This window comes from Lissotriton vulgaris, chromosome 7 (assembly GCF_964263255.1).
Source record: "Lissotriton vulgaris chromosome 7, aLisVul1.2, whole genome shotgun sequence".
In the NCBI taxonomy this organism is placed as follows: Eukaryota; Metazoa; Chordata; class Amphibia; order Caudata; family Salamandridae; genus Lissotriton; species Lissotriton vulgaris.
Window position 1 is genome coordinate 706,377,460 of NC_141695.1, and position 25,424 is coordinate 706,402,883.

Genomic DNA, 25,424 nt, shown 5'->3' on the forward strand with positions numbered 1-25,424 from the left:
TCAAATGGCCAACCCTTTATTTCCAATGAGGGCGCCTGAACTCAAATGGTGTCTTACTGCATTTCAGAGCCTGCCTGACCCTTTCAAATGGCCGCCCTTTTGTTTTCAATGAGGCCAGCTGACCTCAAGTTGGCACCTTGTCAGCTTCCAAGGCCTGCCTGACCCATCAAAATATCAGTCCCATTGTTTTCTGTGGAGAGCTATCCGGCTATAAAATGACTGCCCAGAGTTCCTGCAGGTCAAAAGACTTCAGTACTCCCATCTCACAAGACTACAATTGGGCTCTCTTCAATGGTTGTGTGCGCTTGCAGCTTTAGGCAGTGTAGCACATCACTTACCTTTTGTATTGAGTTCTTGCAGTCCTACTATGTCAGCCATGGTTACCACTGCCAGTCATTCTGTTTCTTGCTCTAGTGCGACCATTGTTGCGGTCGCAATGTCGCTCTTTCTGTCCTTCTTATTTAAGCACTGGTGTTGCGTCCCGATGACCTACCTTCATTGACAGCTATTGGATCTTCGCTGGACAAAAGGAAAAATCATGCAAGCAAAGACAAGGTAGCTTCTTTAGTTTCTAGCAGCTCTCCTACAGCATGCAGCCCACCTCCAGTGTCCTACATCTAGTGTCCCCTTTGTCCCCTGAAGACCTCATCTTTTTTCTCTTGGCCCCACCACGTAGGGATGACCATCTGTCCGCCAGTTCATCTCATGTTCATGGTCCTTCTACCCCTCTATATTGATCCTACAACACCAACATTGTTTTCTCTGCTGTAAACCATGGCCTTTCATCACGTTCCTCTCTGAGTGGACCGTGGCTCATCATGCCTCCCCTGACTAATGTGCATACTCTTGAAGAGGTACTCAGTATCTAATTTCCCTCCTAATGTGCATGTGCTACCTACCATCCTGGTTGCCCCTTGGCGTAGCATATGTCAGGAGAAAGGGTGCCAAGCTGAGGCCTGGTTCTGCCAGTTGCTTTTCTTGTTAGCTTGGTTTCTGTATGGGTAAGCACACATGCCAGAAGCTGGTAATCTTTCCCAGCAGTTTGCAAGAATGGTGGTTACAGACATTTGTACATAAATGTGTCTTGCTCAGGTTTGTGGAGTAATATTCTTGTTCTTACCGGCTATCCAGCCGCACCCGCAGTGCTATTAATGAACTGTGTGCAGTCCTTGCAGTGGAGTCGGCAGCACGCGAGGTGTCAACCAGGATAGGAAATTCCTTTGAATGACAGCTGAGCAACGCGGTGACACTTAAACCCCGTCCCCTGCCAATGCTTCTGAAAACAGACAGAGCCATGGTAAGGCCACCTGAGTCTCAGAATGGTAAACATAAGTGTGTATTCCAGGCTCATGCAGGGCAGGCCTCCCTCCTGAAGAACATACCCTGGTCTTGCAGGATGATGTGAGCGAGGCCGCCTCCCAGCCTGTCCTCTTAACATTCATTCTGCTTAAATGGGAGCCAAGGACTATTTATCAAATCGCAATTAATACTGTGAAAGCCATGTGTTTGCCATTACATTTTTTACAACTCAATTTAAGTTTTCTGATTGGAATAATAAATTAGACTTGCCTGTTGAACTGACGTGAACTAAAACTATAACTCTCAAATTACATATGGTTGCTAAATGAAAGCCCTGCACTGGGGAAGGTGTTCCAAGACTCGGAGCTAATGCCAGTTGGTCTCACTTTTATGTAAAGGGAAAAAGATGTTTGACCATATTTGAGTGACAAAAGTGCTGGGTCAAAACACAGGTCCACCTCCACGACAAATGCAGTTGGGAATAACAGGCTCCAGTAGCTTGAACTCCTTTAGCTATGTGCCCAAGCAAGACCGATTGGCATGGTCAATGCCTGTTTTATTTTGTGTTGCAGAAGGCGTTTTTTAATCTCTTTTGTCAATATTCTAGTGTTAGTCTGATTCTGCCATGGCTGCTTTATTGACATTTCTTTTTAAGATCTCTGGACGCCTGTTCCCAAGATGGCCATCCTTTTCATTCTTCCCTCCCATCCATTCCTCTTCCTACTTTGAGATATTCCTCCTTCCTTCTGCCCCCCCCCCCCCCTCCCAGCAGGTTGTCATCAGCTGAATAGGCTGAAAGCGGACGATAATGAAGGCTCCTTTGCATTCATTACAGTCCTATTTATCTTTCTTTTTTAAATGAGGACGGTTGATTAGGAGCCTTCATTATAGATCTTTGTTTCTGTCAGCACTACAGAAACGAAGAAAGGACTATAATTGATGTTCTCATTGACATTTGACCTGCGTTTTACACAGAAATAAAAACAGGACTGTAATGAAAACAAGGGAGCTTTCAAAATAGTCCAGTTTTCGTTTCTTAGATTAGTCTGCCTTTAATGTGAGGATGCTGTTTCTTTATGTGGAAACATAAAAATCCAGAACTATTGGATTTGCCAATGCTTGTTAAAAAAGCATCTGCTACTAAATGACCCTGTTTGTATTTAGTGTATGCATTTTTGAGATAGAAGCGACACAGTCATGTGAAAAATACTAGTTCATACAAAACCTGCATGTTTACATGCTCTGCATTCAAGACTGAAGCACTGAATAAAAGACAAATGTGATCCCTATCCAGGATATTTCCATCACTGTGTTCAAAGAAATTCGAAACATGCCCTTTAAGGGATGTAGTTGCTTGGCATAATGTATGTGTAGATAAATGGATTGCCGATGCACTCTAATTGTAGTATATAGATTGTTAAGTAACAATGTCACAACAAATTCAACACAAAATGACAGAAGTCTTTCGACAGAACTCCAGCAGAAGAGTGAATCTTGGAGTCTTTAATGAAGTATACAGCCAGCCGACACGTGTTTCATCGCACTCGCGATTCCTCAGGGCTGAAACAAACAAATAAGTAGCATCGAGCATGTGTCTTGTATGAATACAGTTAACACAATAAGACCATGGTATGTGGTCTGTACAAACATTATTAGCTTCCTACTGCAGTGAATGCACAGTGATTCGCCTTACTTCTCTTTTGTGCCACCACAATACATCCGTGTCGAAAAGGGTGTCCAATACCGGTATTATAAATGGACGTGCTCATGAGTAGTGAGTTTGTGATGGCTTGGTGAAGGGACCTGAATACTGTTCCCGAGGCGAAGAAAAATAAAACGTCCTGATCGCCGCAGCGGAAAAGGTGTACTATCCGTGTGCGACTCATTCATCCTTCATGCTTAGTAGGTGATGTACAGTGAAACAATGTACAAAATGAAGACATACCTAGATGGCCGTGTAAATGTCAGGAGGTCTGTATATTTGGATAAGACAATAAAAGGAAGAAAATGGAAAAATCTCATCACTAATTGTCCTCAAAGTGACGATAAGGCAAGAAAATAACCATAGTGAGGCTGTCCGCCAAAAATGAATGGATGCTCACCGCTCAGCTGGTGATAATTCCGACCCAGCCGGGCCCGTGACCGATGACACTCGGTATGAGTGTATGCGACGAGGGTTACAATCCTTGATTCTGTAACTGCACCAAATAATATGTGTCACCAAATATACTTGGTACTCTCTTATCAAAAACTCTCTCCAGAGGTCCTCTCAACTATATATCCAAATGTCAATATCTATTTTCAGATTGTGCCAATAAAAAGAAGAAACATCGTAACTGCTCGTTGACTAACCTATGTACTTGTGAACACTCGTATTTCTTGATTATTAATGACCCAGCTCCATTCCTTACAACACATCTCTAATATCCTTAACCAACAGGTTTATGTCGTTTAAGAAACACTTACATATTCGTCGTATCGCAGTGTCTAAGAGGCTCGGAGGTCACAAAATCTCGTGATTAAGTCTTATCTTATCATCGAACAGAGTGCTGTTCTGAAAGAAATAGGGGCTACGATAAGAATACACAAGAATCCAATTGTTTCTGGTATAGGGGGACCCACTGAAAGAATAGCTGAATACGTGGATCTCTTCTTGGGCCCCTTGGTCAGAAACCTACCCTCCTACATACAGGACACTAATCATATCTTGAGCACACTAGCAGACATCGAGTGGCACGAAGGTTCTCTTCTTGTCACGATGGATGTGGTGTCACTCTACACCAGTATTAATACTGATCTGGGTATGCAGGCTATAAACAAATATCTTTATAACAGACCAGCTTCATTGTGGAAACACACTTTGATGCTGTCCACAATGACTGAATTGATTCTAAAAAACAACTGTTTCATGTTTGATAAAAACTGGTACCGCCAGAAGAAGGGAGTGGCCATGGGCTCTAAGATATCACCCTCGTTTGCTAACTTATTCATGGGCGCACTCGAAGCCGACCTAATTTGGGGCAAGAAGGGTGCTCAATATATCGACTCCATTATATTTTGGGGTCGATATATTGATGACTGCATCCTGATCTGGTCAGGCTCGGAGGAGCTTTTAAATGACTTTTTCACACATCTGAATGAAAATACTTGGGAGATTTGCTTCACCATGAATTGGAGCAGAACGAATATTGAATTTCTGGATATTGAGTTCTACATATCCTCTAACTGTCTTCACAGTAGACTTTTCAGGAAGTCCACAGCATGCAATGCAGTCTTGCATGCCTCGAGCTCACATCCCCCACACCAAATAAACGCCATACCCTTTGGCGAATTCCTACGGGCGAGAAGGAACTGCAGTGAGGACTGTGAGTTCGGGAGATGTTTGACAAGCATGAAGGAGAGATTCTATACTAGAGGCTATTCGACCAATGCTATTGAGAAAGCTGAAAAAAGTCAGAAAAGTCAAAAGAGCACACACTCTGACTATTACACATAAGTCCACCACGACAAATAAGGAACACATCAGAATGGTGACTGATTTCAATTCACTCCATTATGCATTACGGAGAAGTCTTACCAAACATTGGAGCTTATTGAAATCAGAGAGAGCCTTGACGGATTACATTACAGATAGACCTCAAATCTCTTTTAGAAGAGGAAACACATTACGGAGTAAATTGAGTCCCACAGTACCTCGGGACACAACATGTGCCGATTGGTTGACACAACATAGTCTAGGCTTTTACAAATGCGGATTCTGCAGTGTGTGCAAATGGGCCAAACATGGTACAACCCGATTTTTGGGTCCGGATGGGGTTTCTTACACTATAAAGAGTAACATAAACTGCACAACCAAATTCGTGATTTACATCATTGAATGTGAATGTGGGAAATACTATGTGGGGAGCACCATTAGACAACTAAAAGACAGAATGATGGAACACGTGAGGGCCATTCTGAACTGCGACCCGAAATATCCAGTAGCGTTACACGTAGCTTCCTGCCAGAAAGATAAGATCAATAAAGTTGTCCAATTTTTTGGGATTGAAACAGTCCCTTTAGCAGTAAGAGGCGGTAACCGTGAATTGAGACTTAGGCGTACAGAGGCAACTTGGATCATGCGTTTGAAATCTGTGGAACAAGGACTTAATTATGACCAGGAGATGCAGTATTTCCTAGGAGATTGAGCAATGTATTATTGTAAATCAAAGATATGTTATTGTTGTGATGTAGCTACAATATTTGCAGATCTGTGTTTGTTGATTGTCTAGATCATATAATACCAAAATCTATCCTCAAGCTTCGATAACTCTCCTGCACTCGATTATACTGTGGATCAAGATTTTCGGATTTAACCAATGACAATGTAGATGTGAACATACAAGTTTAAAAATGTATTGTATTTGAGAATGAGACTGAATTTAAGTCACGTATGTCTGGGATACACACTGTGAGGTAAACTACATCCACTCACGGTGCACACTACCCAGTATGGAGGTTCGCCGGGATCGTCGTGTCATTTTGCACTATGTTATACGATGGTTGGACTTCTAGACACGTAACTCACTCCGTTGACAATTTTTACTGATATACGGTATAAAATAGAATACCGACGTCTTTATTACCCATACCATCATAATAACTTCTGAATATCGTAATGTTTGGGCTCAATCAGGAACCCAACATGGACGCGACCGTAATAAGCATAGCCGCTCTAGTTGATCGGACACGCCACGTCAGGACGCATATAACGCCTGCTTGGGCCCGATCATGTGTCCAAACAGGAACAGGGCTCGGAGGATAGGACTCGCCGTACGTTTCCGCAGAGCTTCACACGGGTAAGACTGAAAGCACAAAAGGGATTTATGGACTGATATTCCGTTCCTGGAATTAATTAGGAATTTGACGCCCTTGTGATTTGCTGTTATTTCAGCCTGGGGTCTTCGTCGTTTGGGAACCACAACCGCAACTAAAACGTAAATTGATACAATCGGATAGGTAAGCTTGCACGACCTGTTACCCCTGGCACGATTTTGCTATTGTCAGTATAGAAGAGGAATATTCTTATCGTAGGCCCTATTTCTTTCAGAACAGCACTCTGATCGATGATAAGATAAGACTTAATCACGAGATTTTGTGACCTCCGAGCCTCTTAGACACTGCGATACCACGAATATGTAAGTGTTTCTTAAACAAGATAAACCTGTTGGTTAAGGATATTAGAGATGTGTTGTAAGGAATGGAGCTGGGTCATTAATAATCAAGAAATACGAGTGTTCACAAGTACATAGGTTAGTCAACGAGCAGTTACGATGTTTCTTCTTTTTATTGGCACAATCTGAAAATAGATATTGACATTTGGATATATAGTTGAGAGGACCTCTGGAGAGAGTTTTTGATAAGAGAGTACCACGTATATTTGGTGACACATATTATTTGGTGCAGTTACAGAATCAAGGATTGTAACCCTCGTCGCATACACTCATACCGAGTGTCATCAGTCACGGGCCCAGCTGGGTCGGAATTATCACCAGCTGAGCGGTGAGCCTCCATTCATTTTTGGCGGACAGCCTCACTATGGTTATTTTCTTGCCTTATCGTCACTTTGAGGACAATTAGTGATGAGATTTTTCCATTTTCTTCCTTTTATTGTCTTATCAAAATATACAGACCTCCTGACGTTTACACGGCCATCTAAGTATGTCTTCATTTTGTACATTTTTTCACTGTACATCACCTACTAAGCATGAAGGATGAATGAGTCGCACACGGATAGTACACCTTTTCCGCTGCGGCGATCAGGACGTTTTATTTTTCTTCGCCTCGGGAACAGTATTCAGGTCCCTTCACCAAGCCATCACAAACTCACTACTCATGAGCACCTCCATTTATAATACCGGTATTGGATACCCTTTTCGAAACGGATGTATTGTGGTGGCACAAAAGAGAATTAAGGGGAATCACTGTGCATTCACTGCAGTAGGAAGCTAATAATGTTTGTACAGACCACATACCATGGTCTTATTGTGTTAACTGTATTCATACAAGACACATGCTCGATGCTACTTATTTGTTTGTTTCAGCCCTGAGGAATCGCGAGTGCAATGAAACACGTGTCGGCTGGCTGTATACTTCATTAAAGACTCCAAGATTCACTCTTCTGCTGGAGTTCTGTCGAAAGACTTCTGCCATTTTGTGTTGAATTTGTTGTGACATTGTTACTTAACAATCTATATACTACAATTAGAGTGCATCGGCAATCCATTTATTCAGACAAGTGGTAGTCTTTCTACTTAACCGAGTGGTTAAAGGTTTGTCCACTCGCCGATTAGCACCTAGGACATAATTTTCTTTGAAACCTGTGTGCGTATGAACTGGCTGTGCACCCATCTTTAACTGATTTAAAAACCTCCAGAATCCCGATAATGTATGTGTAGTACATTTGGAATGCTGTAGAAACATTCCCATGCATTCCGAGTTTTGACTGTGTAAAACATATGCATTCTATTAAAGGAGCAATACACAATATCAATTTATGGAGGACCAGGCATTATTATGTAACAAAAATGTAATGTTAGCTATTACAGTTAGTCACTGCAACATATGAATTAGTAAGATGCCGGACAAATTGCGACATTCCATTGTTTTTAGGTTTATGTATTTATTTGTTATCAATTATCATTTCCATAATTGAACAAATCATGTGATATTTCATTGTGAACTTTTTAAAGAGCTGGTCCAAACATCAAGTTCCGGATTTACCATCTACACAGTGCTACAGTGAGGCATTGAGGCAAATATTGAATTTCGAATGTGCATTACAAGAGTACTATTAAATAGCAGCTGCAGATTTTAGTCAGTGTGTAGAGCTAAGCGATTTGAATTTATAAAAACTTTGTAGAAAAAGCATATTTTAATGTCATTAACTTGGGCACTTTGAATTGCAGCAAAATGTATACAAAGCTAAAAATGTAGGACTTAAATTACTTTTTATAAATTTGAAAATGATCTTACAAAATAATGAAAATAGTAGACACCTATATGTTAAAACGTCAAGAACAACCACTTTTTCTTTAGACCAGCTCTTCAACAATACGTTCTGATATGAAAAAATGACATGTAACATGTAAAACATACGACATAAGAGGAAAGGCAATTTATTTCAGGTTTTGCAGCTTGTTTCCTTTATCTCTACTTATGTTAACAAATGCACAGTGTTTTACATATTTGAAACTTTTCCAAGATTTAGTCAAGCAACAACACCATTATGGTCCCATTGTTCATAACTCTATCGTTACAGCACTGGAGAGAATACCAATCTATTTCCCTCAGTAGAAAATCTTTAAGTGCCACTTTTTTATCATACTTTTATAAATCCAAAAAAGGCCCAAAAAACACACGTTTGCTTTTCGCTCTCCCACTTAGGAAGGTATGTAACTTACATGTGGCTTCATTGTATACATGTAAAATATGAAACTTAGTCTGAAGCAAAGCATGTTTGCGTCATTCCTTCTTATGGAGAATCAATAATCTTGCAACGGCTATTTCATTCAATAGGATTTTCTTTAGATTCACAAATGTCTTGTTGATCAACATTACACACCCTTCAAGGGCACCCGGTGCAGGAGGAAGTATGTCTTGCAGTCATGAGAATATTGTAGTAGTTACTGAGAACTTTTTGTATGCCACTGTCAACCCCAGGGACACAGAGCCACAGTCTACATTTGAAAACAAGAGCTTTAATTCTGTGGCTTGGAAATTGTGAGTTGAATGTGCTTATCGAGATGATTTACCTCCGACAAACATAGTGATGTTTAGGTCAGATTAGGTAGATGGAAATGAGCATTGTTCTTGATTTTATTGTACATGGTGAGACGCTGAAGCTATGTAATTTTACGTTCTTTACAGAAAATGCAAAATATAAATAATTTTGAAATGTATTAATGGATTTAAGAAAATGTTGCTAAAATGCCCACAAGTCTGCAACTTCCTGAACCGGTTTGCAAATTTAGATACATAGCTAGCCACCAAAGTCCCATAGCCTCATGACACGCTCATCATTTCAAAGGGGCAATCGACTTTATCATTGCAGGAGAGCCCACGATGTTTGTACACTTAACAATTACATTGGCTTTTTTTTATTAATGCATAACTGCTGCAAGGTTCGCTTTTTCTGTGAAGCTCTATTCAGCTTTGACTTACAAAAACGTTATTGAATCAATGGCATCATATGCTAGTGATCTATCCAACATATGGTCAATTAAAAAGCGTATGTGCCAAATTATTAAATTCCACATTACAGCCTACAGGTACTGCACAATATTTTAGACATAGATACAGATGAATAATCTGGTGTAATCTTACTCAAGACAGACCCCATCAATAGAGCCTAGGCACAGTGTTGTTTTTTAGTTGTTATTAATGTGAATCAAGATTAATAGTAATGGGTGAATCTCTGAGCTGTTTAATGATAGGGTAGACAAATCTTTTGCTGTCCACATTTCATTTGTGTCCATGCATTACATTTCACCTCCCTCTACTGGGGGGCCAGTGCTTTAGATTTTCCCTGATACTTCATGAAATCAAAACAAGAGTTATGTATGAAAAATTAGATGACAGTAAAAGACTGGCTAGAATTCAACTTTTTTGTGAGATAAAACATTAGCGTAATGTCTTCCGTTGTGATAAGTATATCACAAAGTGCTAAAATCTGCTGTAAACTGTATGCAGGACAATATATTGTAAACTATTTACTCATCAACTTGGGAAACATTTGACCAAAAATGGCTGATGAATACTGTTGATATTTTGGCAGGTGATGGCACTAGCATAATTATAGGCTTGCATGAGCCTCTACAGTGTTGTCACCAATAAGCTACAAATAGCCCTGGCACATGGTAGGTGGGATAACAAACATTAACTTTGGCACGGTTTTAATATTTTATATTCCAAAAGAACACATTGGGACCTTAATTTTAGTGATGAATTGATTCAATACTTCAAAAAATGATTCAAAGATTGAGTAGATGAAACAATTTACCTGATGTGGCATATATTAACTTTGTGTGACAGTATGCAACATGCTAGAAAATCCATAGATCATTCTGCATGCAGAGAGACAACATGCATCCGGTATTGACATGCACACCAGGAAGGCCAAAAATTCTTTAAGTCACTGACATTAACAAATCAAAAGAAGAAAAGGAAAACAAACACCTGATTACTTTAAAAGGAACAGAACTATGCACAAATATATTATTGTTTTTCTTGACCAAGGTCTTCTAGGTAATTGTAGGAGGGATTATTAACAAGTTTTTGATGCTAAAGAAACTTTTCCAATACAGTATTTGTGATTGCAAAATACAGCCTTTTATACAAGCGTAAGCAACATATGTAATAAAGGCCTAATTTAATCCTGTAAAAAATCTGCGGATAACCATTATTATTGAAAAGTAAAACTACATTAAAAAGTAATATGCCCTAACTCATTGACGATATGCATATGAAAAAAAGCATTGCCATAAGCATTACCCTAAATCTAAATAAGAAAGCTCATTCAGAACAAGAACATTCACAAATATAGCACAGTTTTGTCTTATAAAATTATTGTAATACTCTAAGCATGATACCATTATGTCAATTATATTATAGTTTTACTTGTATTAAGGTTTATTATAAACATGCAAAATTCATTGCATGATGCATATGTAAAACATATGAAATCCATTCTACAACAAAACAATTCTTAGCTGTTTTTCCTAACTATGTAATCATATCACCTTTGTTTTATTTCATTGTCACATCCCTTTTTTCTTGGATGTTCTTGCTTTGAATCTCAGGGAATACTTTTGTGCTGATTGTGTCAACATAGTACCTTCTTATATGTACTGCAGTCTACTAAATGATGGCAAGAAGAACTTAGTCATTTGTTATTCGGTTAAACAAATTAACAAACCATTTTAGCAAAATACCAGGTTTCACAGGACTTAGTTAACATAATTAATAAAAAATTATTTAGGAACTGTTCCTGCAATTGAATCGAATTTCATAATTACACAATGGGGCCAATTGCCTCAAATTGACACATAAAATTTGGCAACTTCATTAACTATTTGATTTGGGTCACAGTATATCAACTCTTCTGTGTTCTGCTTAGTAGAATGCAGTACAGCACATTTTTTTTAAAAAAGCTTATTAGCTCAATGTACAAAATTTCCCAGGACCGTACCGATTCTGAATGTGCTTGCTGTTACACAAAGTTGAAGCACAATATATACTTAAGCATTCTTCCAAAGGTGTACCCTACTATGCCACTATCATGCTCATCTGTGCAACTGTTGTCTCAAGAGTGACAAGGAAGACCATGAGGAGGAAATGGTCCTACAGGGCAAACATTTTCTTGTCAGCATTCAGGCCTTCCACGTTTCTGATCTGTAAACTTTGCACCTGGGTCTTCATTCCACTGGATACTTTTTCATTCTTTCTAAATTCAAGAGTTTTCAAAGATAACAGGTTATGACACTAAGTTAAGGTGGCTTGTTTTATGCCCGGTTCATTATATGATCTATTCAGATGTATAAATGAGCATTAGGCATTACCCTATTATCCACTAAGACACCAATCTCTTTGTTTCTTGTTGTAAGTCTAACCCTACAATTTTTAAGCCTAACTCAACTACGTAGCTGTAGCCTTAAAATTTCAGGGTTATCAACCACTTCCCACTAGTTATTTTGTTCATATCTGTCACTTTCATGCAGCACTTAATAGGATGGGGTGCACAAACTGAGGGTTGATGTAGGAAAACCCTTCAAAATCTCCTTGATCTATGTTTGATATCACCAGCTGATCGGGTGGCGTCAACACAGGCTGTCCTCTTGTAAAGAATTTGTCAAAGTTTTCAGCTCCTTTGCCACACTGTAGAAAGAATATAAAATAACAAATAGATAAACAAAGTAGCTCTGAATTTAAAACAGGTTTTATGCAGTTTCTACATCGTTTACATTCATCCTAAAACTTTAAAGCTACTGTAAAAAAAAAATGAGCCCTCAGCACAAATTCAGCTTACAAATTTATCAAATGACAACACTTAAAATATGGAAGATGTTTTCAACAAACCGTTTACAATTACTGCATGTAAGATAGATCATAATCAATATCATGACTGCTTTGGAATGGTAGCTGTGGCAAGCAAATAATGTTGAGGCATGGCACAATAAAGAGCTAGACAAGAAACATACATTCAGGAAATGCTTAAATTTCAAAAACCACGGTATCCCTGGAAGCCTTCCAATTAAATGATAGATCTGCCTCGGGTATAAAGAGACTACCAGTTAGAAAATCACCTGTAACTAGGATTCTAAGCAGCCATTGTTGTCATCAACGAATGTTTCGATCAATAGCTGCAGTGGATTCCCTTCTGTATTCAACTATTAAATTCCCATGGTTAAAACATTCTCTCAAAAGCTATTGATATGCCTAGTATTGCTTATAATGCTCTAATTGTACATGGGGGTTTGTGGTTTATGTTGACTTAGCAATGTGAAAAAATTGCTAGTACCAACTGGAAGAGGTAATTCTTGAAATGGTGCTTTGAATAGTACATGGTGCACGTGATTGTGTGCACCACAAAAGTCTAGGCATTGTTGTGCATGCTCTTGGAGGCTTAGTCATTGTGGTAATGTGCACATTTGGGCTGTAAAAGAAAATAGCACACAAATAGAATTGACTTGGAGCATTCAACTCTCTAGCCTCTTAAGTGCTGCTGATGGCCAACGGTCGTCACGAGCGCTACCTCTCCAGTGCTGCGCACGACCATTGGATGTCCATTCAGCACTAGTTCCAATGGACAGCGCAGCACTGGGGAGGGATATTTGCGAAGCAGCTAAGGTGTTAACCAGCTGACAGCGTTAAGCGGAGGTGAGATCCTATGTGTGCATATGATGGTGCTTGTTTTTTGAGGTGCTCTCGGACATTGTGATTAAGGATTATAGTGCTATTTTACCCCTCTTACATTGTATAATTGATGTGTCCATGTTAGAAAACGTTAATGAAGACCTTAATGGTATCAATGCTAATGCTGTCTTCAGGGAAGACACAGCCCAGTGGCATGGCATCTGCTCATTTTCATTTGTGAGGTCACTTAGACTTTCATTTCCATTCAGGAAGTAGAGGTTATATCACAGTAACACCCAATATACATAAAATGCTACAGGGAAGTCTCTATATTATACCAGGTTTCCCTTTTTGTCTTCACTGTTTGTTACCATTTTTTAGCATTCAAGTCCCAGGGAAATAAATTAGACTGCAACATTCCATATACAGAGGGGTTTTGGGTGGGGTGAATCAGAAGAAGAAACTACAGTAACCGCACTTTCAGTCGTCACACCTGAATTAACTCATTCATGTAACGTAAAAAACAGAGAAATAACAAAGTATTGGCAATATTCTGGCATACCATGGGAGAATTTCTCAATTTGGGTGTCACAAGTGCAGCATCACTCTGCTCTAGATCTATTCATGGTGCTTTTCTCAGTGATTTCTCTACTGAATTTAAGTATTCACTAGCGGCCCTAGGGCTGGTGAACAGATGTATGACGGAACGACAACGCCATTTACAACAAATGTCTTTACAGCGACACTTGAACAACAACAGTGTCATATATATATATATATATATATATACATATATATATATATATACATATATATATATATATATATATATATATATATATATATATATATATATATATATATATATATATATATATATATGAAGAAGAATTCCCAACCCGCCAATGGATGACAGGCTACGGCAGGGTGCAGACCTCAGAACGCCACATCAAACAGTCAGAGAAGCTCACAAACGATCCAACTCGAGTGAGTATGCAGGAATTAAAACGTTTAATTACACAATGACGCGTTTCGCTCCGCAAGGGAGCTTGTTCACATACAAGCACTCAGGAAAAAAATGAAAGTATATATACACAACACAGGGAGGGGCTTAATTGGGGGAACACGCCCAGACAAGAAAAATAGAAGAACAGTGCAAAATACAGCGTCATGAGCAGTGAAATTCGAACATGAAAAATTAGATGATAAGGCATTAATCATTGCTGGGTATCACTAAGATGATAGTGGCAAAATGAACAACTAATAGCAATTTGTGGTAATAGGTGTACATACAGAGATCTGACACGTTGCAGTTTAAAAACATGTAAACAAAGACATTGGCAAAAATAGCTCAAAAAACTGAATTATTATTAGTCAAATGCTGGAGTAATAGCACAGAAACAAGCAAACTGCAAGTATAATGGCATAGTGCCAGAATCTGTGTTGTGTGCCGAAAAAAACCAGGAGCAGATACGCGCCAGCAACATAAAATGAACAACACGTGTCAGATACATCAGGACATAGTGTCTGAATGAAAATAACCACATCACTGTTACAAATTAAAGGGCTGCCACATCAGCTAGAAGAAACAACAATAATCCGAGTCATGTAATGCAAAAGAAGTGCTAAACACAAAATACATTTGTATAAAAAATAACCGTAAGGTTGATGTGAAAGTAGAAATGAAAACAAAACGCAGTGACATAATGAGTGGTGTTGGTGGCAAAATTACAGGCACGACAAGATGTGCATTTGAAAAAGCCCATTTTGTTAGTTTTGCTGATTTTAGGTGGGTTTTCAGGTGCTGCTCTATCCAGAGCATCACGCATGGAGGGCGCACGTCTGAATGTGATTGTGGGTGTTTCAGATAACATTGGGCCAAGGATAGAGTCAGTCAGAATAATAGGCCATTCAGTGCCAATGATGCGCCTAATCTTACGCTCTTGTGAGCTAAAAGTAGTGATCAATCTGACTGTACAATGAGTGGAATCCCGTGTGTTGTTAGTGCTAGCAGTGGTAGAGTCGCTAGGTGTGAGAAGTGAAACTCGATCCACTGATAAGGCTTTAACTAAAGCCTGATCAAGAATGGTTCTGGAATAGCCTCTTTTTATGAAGCGCTGTCTAGATTCCTCAAGGCATGTGGTTAAAGAATCATGGTCACTGCAGATTCTATGAATTCTAATGAATTCACCATAAGGAATGCTGCGAATGGTATGTGCTGGATGAGAGCTGCGCGCATGTAAAATAGCATTGCCCGCAGTGCTCTTGCGATGCAGTTTGGTCTCAAGTTTGTTGTCTTTAACGAATAGATGCACATCAAGGAATTCTGCCTCATTGACACTTACATTGGCGGTGAATTTCAAATTGAGAGAATTGGTGTTGCAATCAGATACAAATGAAAGAGCTTCCTCCTATGTACCTTTCCAAATGATGCAGATGTCATCAATATAGCGCCAGTAATGTGCGATGCGAGATGACCAATGTGCGTGTGTGGTTCTGAGCTCGCGTTCCTCCCACCAACCCACATGAAGACATGAGTAGCTGGGGGAAAAACACGAGCCCATCGCCACACCACGCAATTGATAGGTGTTGTTTTGGAAACGGAAGAAATTGGAGGTTAGGCACAATCTGATCATTGAAATAAGCATAGAATTATGTTCTCTGACGCAGATAGCACGTGTGTTCAGATAATGTTGACATGCATTGATACCATGGTGATGATTGCTAGAGGTATAAAGTGATTCAATGTCCAGAATTAAAAGCAAAAAATCACTGCACCAGTCAACAGTTTGGATCTTGGTTAAAAAGTCTGTTGTGTCTTTCAAGTAAGAAGGGAGACTTGCAACATGGGGCTGAAGAAAAAAGTCCACATACTTGGAGATATTCTCTGTCATACTCCCAATGGCCGATATGATGGGACGACCTGGGGTAGGGGTAATGAGTTTATGAACTTTGGGCTAGAAGTATAGGCAAGGTGTCACAGGATGGTCTTTGGTTAGATAATTGCATTCCTCCTTGGTTATAAGGTTGAGTCTTTTCCAATTTACATATATGCACAAGTTTCTTACCTTTGGTAACGATATATCTGTAAGAAACATTAGTTAGTGTTAGATTCCTTACCTTAGAATATCCCCAAGCGTCAGACTGGATCCGAAAAGTTTTCGTCAGCAGTACCCTGCACTTCGGTAGGCATCGTCTGCGGCTCCACGTATGTCGCCGGCGTCGTGATTGCCGGGATAACGTCCGAGTATGTAGACGACGCCCTCACGTGCGGACGTCAGTTCTGTAGATAGCTATCCGCGCCAGGAATGCAGAGCCATGCAAGAAACCGACACTGGTGCCATGAAACTAGGGCCCTCAAAGGGAGATACCTTAACCCTAGATATCGGTTCGCAGAACGTGGAGGATGGGTGGTAAGGAACTAATGCTTCTTACAAATATATTGTTACCAAAGGTAAGTAACTTGTGCATCTGAAAGAAACACGTTAGTGTTAGATTCCTTACCTCAGAATAGATACCCCAGCAATATCAACCCCAGTGGTGGGTCTGCAAACCAAGATCACACCAGGAAGTCCCGTTCGGAACGGCCAAAAAACCATCTCTCTGGACTTGGCTGTCCAGGCAGTAGTGCTTAGCAAACATGTGCGTAACAGATGTCCTGCAAGGAGACTCCCCCACCCAGGGCAGTAGTAGCCGCCTTGGCCCGAGTGGAATGGGCATGCAGCCCCACAGGAGGCTCCTTTTTAGCCAAGGAATAACAGACCTTGATGCACAAAACGACCCACCAAGAGATGGTCACTTGTGCACCGCGCATCCCTTCTTAGTGCCCACGTAACCAACAAAGAGCTGGTCGTCCACCCGGAACTGGCGTGGGGGGTCTAGATTAAAAGAGAGTGCATGTATTGAGTCCAGACGGTGGAGCCTCTCTTCCTCTTTCGAGGGATGCGGAGGTGGAAAGAAGGTGGGCAAGGTGATGGACTGCCCGATGTGAAAGGCCGTAACCACCTTGGGCAGGAAAGAAGGATGAGTCCTCAGAACAACTTTGTCCGGATGGACAGAGAGGAAAGGAGGCTTAGAAGACAGAGCCTGGAGCTCACTCACTCTTCTGGCAGAGGTGATGGCAACCAGGAAAGCAGTTTTAAGAGTCAGAAGACGAAGAGGACAATTATGAAGTGGCTCAAAGGGAGCACACATCAGATAAGTAAGTACCAAGTTCAAGTCCCACTGAGGCATCACGAAAGGAACAGGATGGAACATGTGTGTGATGCCTTTCAAGAATATATTTACCACAGGGGACTTGAAAAGAGAAGGCTGATCAGGAAGCCTTAAGAAGGCTGAAATGGCTGGGCAAGAGTAAGAAGGAAGAGGAGAACCTCTGAAAGAGGGGCAGAAAGTGGCTCCACAGCCTTTGCTGTGCAGCATGCCACAAATTTGTTCCACCTGCAGGCGTATACCGTTTTAGTGGAGGGAAGCCTGGCTGCCAGAATCACATCACAGACTTCAAGAGGCAAGTCAAATGTCCTCAACTGTCGCCGCTCAATCTCCACGCATGTAGATGGAGGCTGGACAGGTTCTGGTGGAGGACCGTCCCCTGTTGCTGCGACAGAAGGTCCTCCTGAAGAGGCAGACGAATCGGGGGATCGACTGACATACTGAGTAGCTCAGGATGCCAGCATCTTTGTGCCCAGTCCAGAGCCACAAGGATGACTTGGGCCCGGTCGCGTCGGATCTTCTGCTTCAGCACTCAGGGCAGAAGTGGTATAGGCGGAAAGGCGTACAACAGACCGCAGCTCCAATCGGGACGTAAAGCGTCGGCGAGCGAGTGCCGCCTTGGGAATTCCAACGTGCAGAACTGATGACATTGCGCTTTCTCTTCGGTGGCGAATAGATCTAACCAAGGCTCTCCCCACTGCTGAAAGAAACCTTGCACCACATCCGAGTTCAGACGCCATTCGTGATCCATCATGCACCGGCAGCTGGGTTCGTCCGCCCTGGCGTGTCCGTGAACACCTGCACTACACTTCCCCGGACAGAGGGAAGGAATGCCTTCAGTGTAAGTCAGATTGCCTGCAGCTCCAGAAGGTTGATATGGATCCGGGACTCGGCCTGAGACCAGAGGCCTCTGATCTCCGCCTCACCCATGTGGCCCCCCCCCATCCCAGGAGGGACGCATCCGTCACCACTGTGTGCTCCGGTTGGGGTAGGGATCTGCCACTGACGCAATAGCAGTCTGTGAGCCACCACTGCAACTGTCTTGCAGTTCCCTTTGAGATCAGGACGTGGTCGGAAAGGTTGCTCTGATGCTGTGCCCACTGGAACTTTAGGTACCACTGAAGAGCCTGCATCTGCCTGGTACATCTGCCACCTGGCATGATGTACCAGCAGGATGCAGGAGGTCATCAGCCCCAGGAGCCTAACCGAAACTCAGGATAAAGGCTGAAAAATCGGAATCAGAGCCTAAATATCCCGAACCCGCTGCTCGGGAGGATGAATCCGAAACTGTTCTGAGTCCAGAACCGCTCTGATGAAGAGGAGCTTCTGAGTGGGGCACAGGCGTGACTTCAGCACATTGATGGAGAACCCCAGCAATTCATGAGATCGGCCGTAGTCTGGAGACGGGAGACGACTATCTGGGGCGAGCCCGCCTTCAACAACCAGTCGGGAAGACTGGACCCCCTGACTTCGCACCTTGGGGCACTGGTGAGGCCGAGGGGAGCATGGTAAACTGAAAGTGCTTGTGGCCTACCGTGAACCGCAGGTAATGCCGGTGGGCCGGCCTGGCGGGGATGTGGAAATATGCGTCCTGCAAGTCCAACGATACCATCCAGTCTCCAGGGTCTAGGGCAGCCAGGGCCTGAGCTAAAGTCAGCATCTTGAACTTCTCCTTGCGGAGGAAGCCGTTGACGCTCTGGAGGTCCAGGATAGGGCACAGGCCCCCTTTGCCCTTCTTGGGAACGAGAAAGTAGTGGGAGTAGGAACCACATCCTACTTCTGGCCCAGGAACGTGCTTGATAGCCCCCTTGGCCAAGAGGGCATTAACCCTTTCGATGCTGATGACGAGCTCAGCTCGTCATGATGCACAGTTGAGCTGTGCTGATGACGAGCTGAGCTCGTCATGAATACAGCCTCAGAGCAATTTCCAGCACAGGGGGGGAAAACACCTAGCAGCCAAGGTGTTAACGTCCTGCTGCAGAAGCTGCAAGTGATCCCCCGGCATGCAGTGGTACTGCGGTGGCATGGCTGGAGGGGTGGTCTCGAATGGGAGGGAGTAGACCCTTCGGACGATTTGCAGAACCCACCTGTCCGAAGTGATGGTACGGGAATGGAGGAGGTGATGGCAAACCCTGCCCCCCACTGGCGTTGAATGGACCTGAAAGCTCGGACTAGGAAGGCTTTGAGGCAAATGCTATGGGAGTGGATGTGGACTGACCGGGCCTCTGTCCCTCTGCACCGCCACAGCAGTTACTATGTCCGCGACCGCGTTGAGGTTGGTTCTGCGGCCTGTGGCTGGACAAACGTGTGGGAGCGCTCCTTCCTTGACAACAAAAGGGGCGAAAAGCAGAAGTTTGCTGGCGCTGGCCCGACAGGCCCAAGGAATTGGCAGTAGCCCTGGAGTCCTTGAAACGCTCAAGCGCACTGTCTGCTTTGTCACCAAAAAGGGGATAGCTATTGAATGGCATGTCCATGAGCATGGACTGGACATCCCCCGAAAAATTGGCAGACCTCAGCCAGGCGTGGCGACGGATTGCCACTGTCGTGGAAATCGCTCTGCCCAGTGAGTCCGTGGTATCAAGTCCACCTCTGCTGGAATAATGTGCTGCATCCCACCCGTCAGCAAGAGCTTGGGGGAGCCAAGCCAGGGCCTCCTCCGGGCACTGGGGCAGCACGTCGGCAACCGTATCCCACAAAGAGTGGGTGTAATGGTAAGCGGTGTTGATGGACCGCAACCCCAGGCTAACTGAAGAGAACAGTTTCTTCCCAAACTGGTCAAGCCTTTTGGATTCCCGATCTGGAGGAACAGACGGGAATGCAGTCTGGGACGTAGAGGCCTGGATCACCAGGCTCTCGGGGTGGGGTGTATGGACAGAAAGCAGGGGTCACCTGGACCGGGCGGTGGCATCGGGCACGTTCCGATCCACAGGGGGCACTGTGGAGGGCTTGGACAAGTGACCATCAGAACGTCTATGAGGGCATCATTGAACGGCAGCAGAGGCTCCCAAGAGCTTACTGGCGGTTGAAGCACCTCGGTGAGGAGACTAGTCCTCATGGCCTTCGCAGGGAGCTCAAAAGCCGAGGCCTTGGCACACCACACCATATGTAGCACCCTCCTCCATAGCCACGGAGGGAGGAGAGATGAAGCCACTATCAGGCGAAGTGTCAAGACCACTGGCACCCTCGGCTCATCTGCCCAGTCCTGACTCAACTGGCACTGCTGTGCCAGAGGGTCCTCAGACCTCTCCCAGTTCTCCCCTTCATCCGTGTCCTGATAAACAAGCAGGAATGAGGGAGCCGGATCATAGATGAATTGCTCACCCACCGCCCCCGGAGATGGCGCAGAGTGGCACCACTCTGACGCTGGACCTGAAACGGGGCTGAAACTGGGGGCGTCGTCATCCGATGATGGCGCCGGGAGTGACACCATAGGGGTCGGCCCCAGCGGAGGAGTCGTGAGGTCAACTGGTGTTGACCGGGATCCAGGCCTGGATCCCACGGGGGCCTGTGGCGTCTGGACCGAATTCGACGACGGCACCCGGGCCGAAGCCGCCAGCTCGCTAAGACACCCAGTAGGGCCTGCGGGGCCCGAAGGCATGCCGGCAAACATCAACGGAGTGAAGTGAGTCCTCATGGCCACGAGGAAATCACAAATCTCCTCCGGCGTCACACGCAGTCCCGGAACCGAAGGGTATGGGGCCGGCTGTGACGCCTGCGGCTCCGGCGGAGCTGCGAGGGTGGTGCCACCTGAACCCTCAGCCGGGTCGCGCGACCGGCGAGGGGAGTCAGAAGAGTGATGCTGCAACTTCGACTTCTTCTTAGAGTGCCTCGAATTACCTGAATGCAAGGACTTGGAGCCCAACGAACGGTGTGGGCTACGGCTCCCGGACCGTCCCCTCGACTTCCTCCTCGACTGGGACCTCGAGCGGAGCCGACTGCCGGAGATCGAGGAGCTTGCGGAACTGCTCCTGCCTAGCCTTCGACGTCAAGGCCCGGCAGTTGGGGCACGACTTGTCGTCGTGGTTGGCCCCTTGGCAGTAGAGACACCGGCAATGGGGGTCGGTAGCCGACGACATCAGTCAGTGACAGGTGTCACATGGCTTGAAACTGGGCATCCCTACCGGCACCAGGAGTCGAAGTCAACTCGAGAAGAGATAGTCAAAAAGACCAAAAAGTTAGTCAAAAAGTGAGTAAGGGTACTAGCTCTTCCCGGATCTGCGCTTGCTGGTGCGGAAAAAAGAATTGACGTCAGCACGTGAGGGCGGCGTCTAAGGACTCCAACAACGTCATCCCTGCGTTCACGACACCGACGACGGACGGGGAGCCGCAGGCGACGCCTACCGACGCGCAGGGGTACTGCTGACGAAAACTTTCCGGATCCAGTCTGATGCCTGGGGATATTCTAAGGTAAGGAATCTAACACTAACGTGTTTCTTTCAGATATATATATATTATCTACTGGCGGTCGCCAATAGGTAATTATAGTTAAGACCTATTATCTATAGGACAATCGTAACATTATTTTCCCAACAACTTTGGCGCCGGTTGACGAATCTTCGCGAAATTTTCAAAACTTATGCCCGCCTCTGGTCAGCTCCTATTTTCAAAATTTTGGGGTGATTCGGTAAGCGGGGCCGAGAAAAAGGGAGGATCCAAAACGTGTTTTCTCAATGTTAATTCCAATAGGAAACTTTAGACACGTCTACAGCCCGAACTGCTAAACGGAATTACACCAAATTTTGTAAAAAAGTAGCCCTTGTTTCAGAAAGAACTCTTTTTGTTAAATGGTGGAAATCCATTCAGTAGTTCCTTAGAAATTAAAGAAAAAGAGGTGAAAAAATGAATTTCCCTAAGGAGACTTTAGACACAGCTACAGCTGGAACTTGGAAGAAAGGTAGTGCTTGGTTCAGAAAGCACTCTTTCTTAAATGGTGTAAATCCGTTCAGTAGTTGCTGAAAAAATAAAAAAATTAAAGTTTCAATAGTTAGATGTACGGAGGATCCGCAGACCCTTCCGAGCATGAGCTGCATTCTAATTGGCTGTCAACACTTCAAACCAGGAAGTGTTGGCAGCCATCTTGTACCTTAGTAGAACCGAGGCACAAGAAAAGAGAAAAACAAAGGCGCTAAACAAGAAAAGGGGCCAAGGTAGAAACACCCTGACCTCCTAGGCCTGCTCAGGGGGTCCCACAAGGGGCCCCAGGGCCAAACAAAGCATTTTCTTTTAAATTGCGAGATGCGCGGAGGATCTGCGATCCAGCCGTGAAAATAAAAACTAATTGAGGGCTCCCGCGCTTTGTTATTAATTAGCCCTCCGGTGGGTCAAGTCCCAGGGGCATGCTACAAATATATTTGCGGGGGCCCAGCGGACCGCCACCACCCGGGGCTTGTTCTTATTTTAAACTACATGTGTGGGGGGGCTCGAGTTGCCCCACACGCCCCAGGGACAGCCACCTCCCCGGGGCACTAACTATGCAAATTTGGGGGTCCGTTATGGGCCCCGGGGACCGCCACCCCCCAGGGCTGGCTCCTGCAGTGTCCCGGGGTGCCCACCCCCGGGACACTGCTGTTTGTCATTGCAAACTCTGGTTTGGCTCCCTTTCAAAACCCAAACTCGCTTTCAAAATCCTAACCCCATTGCTTTTCCACATGGGGAGCTGCAACTTAGCAGCTACCTGTGTGGAAAAGCAATGCCGGCTCCCGCCGGAGGCGGGGAGCTGGCGGGACTGTTGGGGAATTGGAGACACCCCACGGTCCCCAACGAGAGGCCAGGCCCCGGGGGATGGGGACCCTGGGACCATAAGTGGGCCGGGAGGGGGGCAAATCAGCCCCCCTCCCCTATTATAAAAAAATAAAACATTTTTTTTTAAAAACACGGAAAGGCCGGCCCCGGGGGATGGGGTCCCCAGGACCATAAATGGCCAGGGGAGGGGGGCCACGCAGCCCACCTCCAATAATTTAAGTTAAAAAACAAACTGTCCATGCCCCGGGGGATGGGGTCCTTGGGGCCGAATAAGGCCTGGGGAGGGGGGCCACGAGGATGCCTTCTAATTTTTTTAAATAAAAAAAATAGGGGCCAATAGGGGTCAGGCCCTGGGGATGGGGTCCCCAGGGCCAATAAAATAGGAAAGGAAGGGGGCCAACACAGCCGGCATCGCCCTGGAGGCCCCGCCCCCTCCCCGCAGCACTCTACAAACGTGCCTCCTGGCACGTTGTAAGATGGGGAAGTAATTCCCCTTGAATACTTGGGGCCAACTAGCCCACCAGGAACCTCCAGTATGCGCCAGGAAGCTGCGTTGCAGAGATGTTCAGAGACCATGCCCTTTTTTACACCTCTCTGCAACGCAGCTCTGTGGCGCTTACTGGAGGTACCTGGTAGGCTAGTTGGACCTAGGGACCCTCCGTATTCAAGGGGACTTAATCCCCCAACTTAAAACACGCCAAGGGGTGCGTTTGCACAGTGGTGAAGGGAGGGGGTGGGTCCTGAGGTGACATGTGTGCAAACACGCCCTGTGGAGCGGTTTAAGTTGGGGAATTAATTCCTCTTCAATCCTGAGGGTCCATGGGACTGTACATTGGGGCATTAAATCCCCTTGAGTTCTGAGGGTCCCTGGGGGCAAACTAGCCCACCAGGTACCTCCAGTAAGCGCCACAGAGCTGCTTTGCAGAGAGGTGTAAAAAGGGGCATGGCCTCTGTACACCTCTCTGCAACGCAGCTTCCTGGCGCATACTGGAGGTACCTGGTGGGCTAGTTGGCCCCCAGGGATCTCCAGTAAGCGCCACTGTGCTGCATTGCAGAAAGGTGGGCCAGGCCGTGCCCCTTTTTACACCACTCTGCAACGCAGCTCTGTGGCGCTTACTGGAGGTAAGTGATGGGCTAGTTGGACCCCAGGGACCCTCAGGACTCAAGGGGATTTAATCCCCCAAAATAATAACGCACCAGGGGTGCGTTTGCACAGTGGTGCAGGGAGGGAGCGGGGCCTGATGTCACAAGTGTGGAAACGCACCCTGTGAGGTGTTTTAAGTTGGGGAATTAAGTCCCCTTGAATCCTGAGGGTCCCAGGGGGCCAACTACCCAAAAAGGTATGTCCAGTAAGTGCCATAGAGTTGCATTGCAGAGAGGTGTAAAATGGGGCATAGCCTTGGACCACCTCTCTGCAACGCAGCTCTGTGGTGTGTACTGGAGGTATATGGTGGGCTAGTTGGACCCAGGGACTCTCAGCATTCAAGGGGACTTAATCGCTCAACTTAAAACGTAACACTAAATACTAGTCACAAAAGCTGTTTGCAATTTACATTAAGAAGGTCCATCTTCGATGTGTGTTTTCTCCTGCTCTTTTCTATTTAGAACTCTAGGTTTTTGGTTTCCGTTGTGAACTGAGCTTAATGTCATAGGCATAGCCTCATGTGCTTTGTTTGCCTTTGTTCACTCAAGCCGTTTTCTACTGTAGCCTGGCCTAACTGTGGCAGGACACTAGGCTGTCACTGTGACCTGCTTTATAAAGTATTAGTAATCGGAGGGTTGCACAAAGTTGAGTAATTCAACCCTACCTGTTCTCAGTCAGATTTAAATGGTGCTCTGAAAATCGGACAATGGTGCTACAGGTTTCCACATCTCCCACTGCTAAGCCTCACTACTGAAATGGATCTCAGGACGGATAAATGCAATCAAACCTAATTTTTGTTATACGACTTTGTGGCAGCTACATTGTGTGCTGAATCTAACTGCTGTATATATATATATATATATATATATATATATATATATATATATATATATATATATATATATATATATATATCCCAGAGGCTGCTTGAGAGAATCGGGTGCAACAAGGGGTTTCCAGCAAGCACCGAGGAAGCAGACACGAGCCCAGAGTAAGTGCAAAGCAAGTAGCGTTTATTTTTCAAGAGTCCGCCATAACGCGTTTCACCACCGGAGTGGCTTGATCACATGACCACGTTCAAACTTTTTACTGGACCTTTTAAACAGCTAGCACTCCAAGCACGTGATTTTGAGAG

At 44.5% G+C, this 25,424-nt stretch overlaps 1 protein-coding gene across 1 annotated transcript in view; it reads right to left on the reverse strand.

Annotated features, from left to right (window-relative positions):
- Positions 1-7,940: 7,940 nt before the first annotated feature.
- Positions 7,941-25,424, reverse strand: part of PRKCA (protein kinase C alpha) — a 1,234,993-nt gene continuing 1,217,509 nt past the window's right edge. The window contains exon 17 of the mRNA XM_086930938.1: positions 7,941-12,213. Within this exon, the coding sequence (XP_086787064.1) occupies positions 12,049-12,213 (165 nt within the window). The 3' untranslated portion in view covers positions 7,941-12,048. The remainder of the gene's footprint in view (positions 12,214-25,424) is intronic.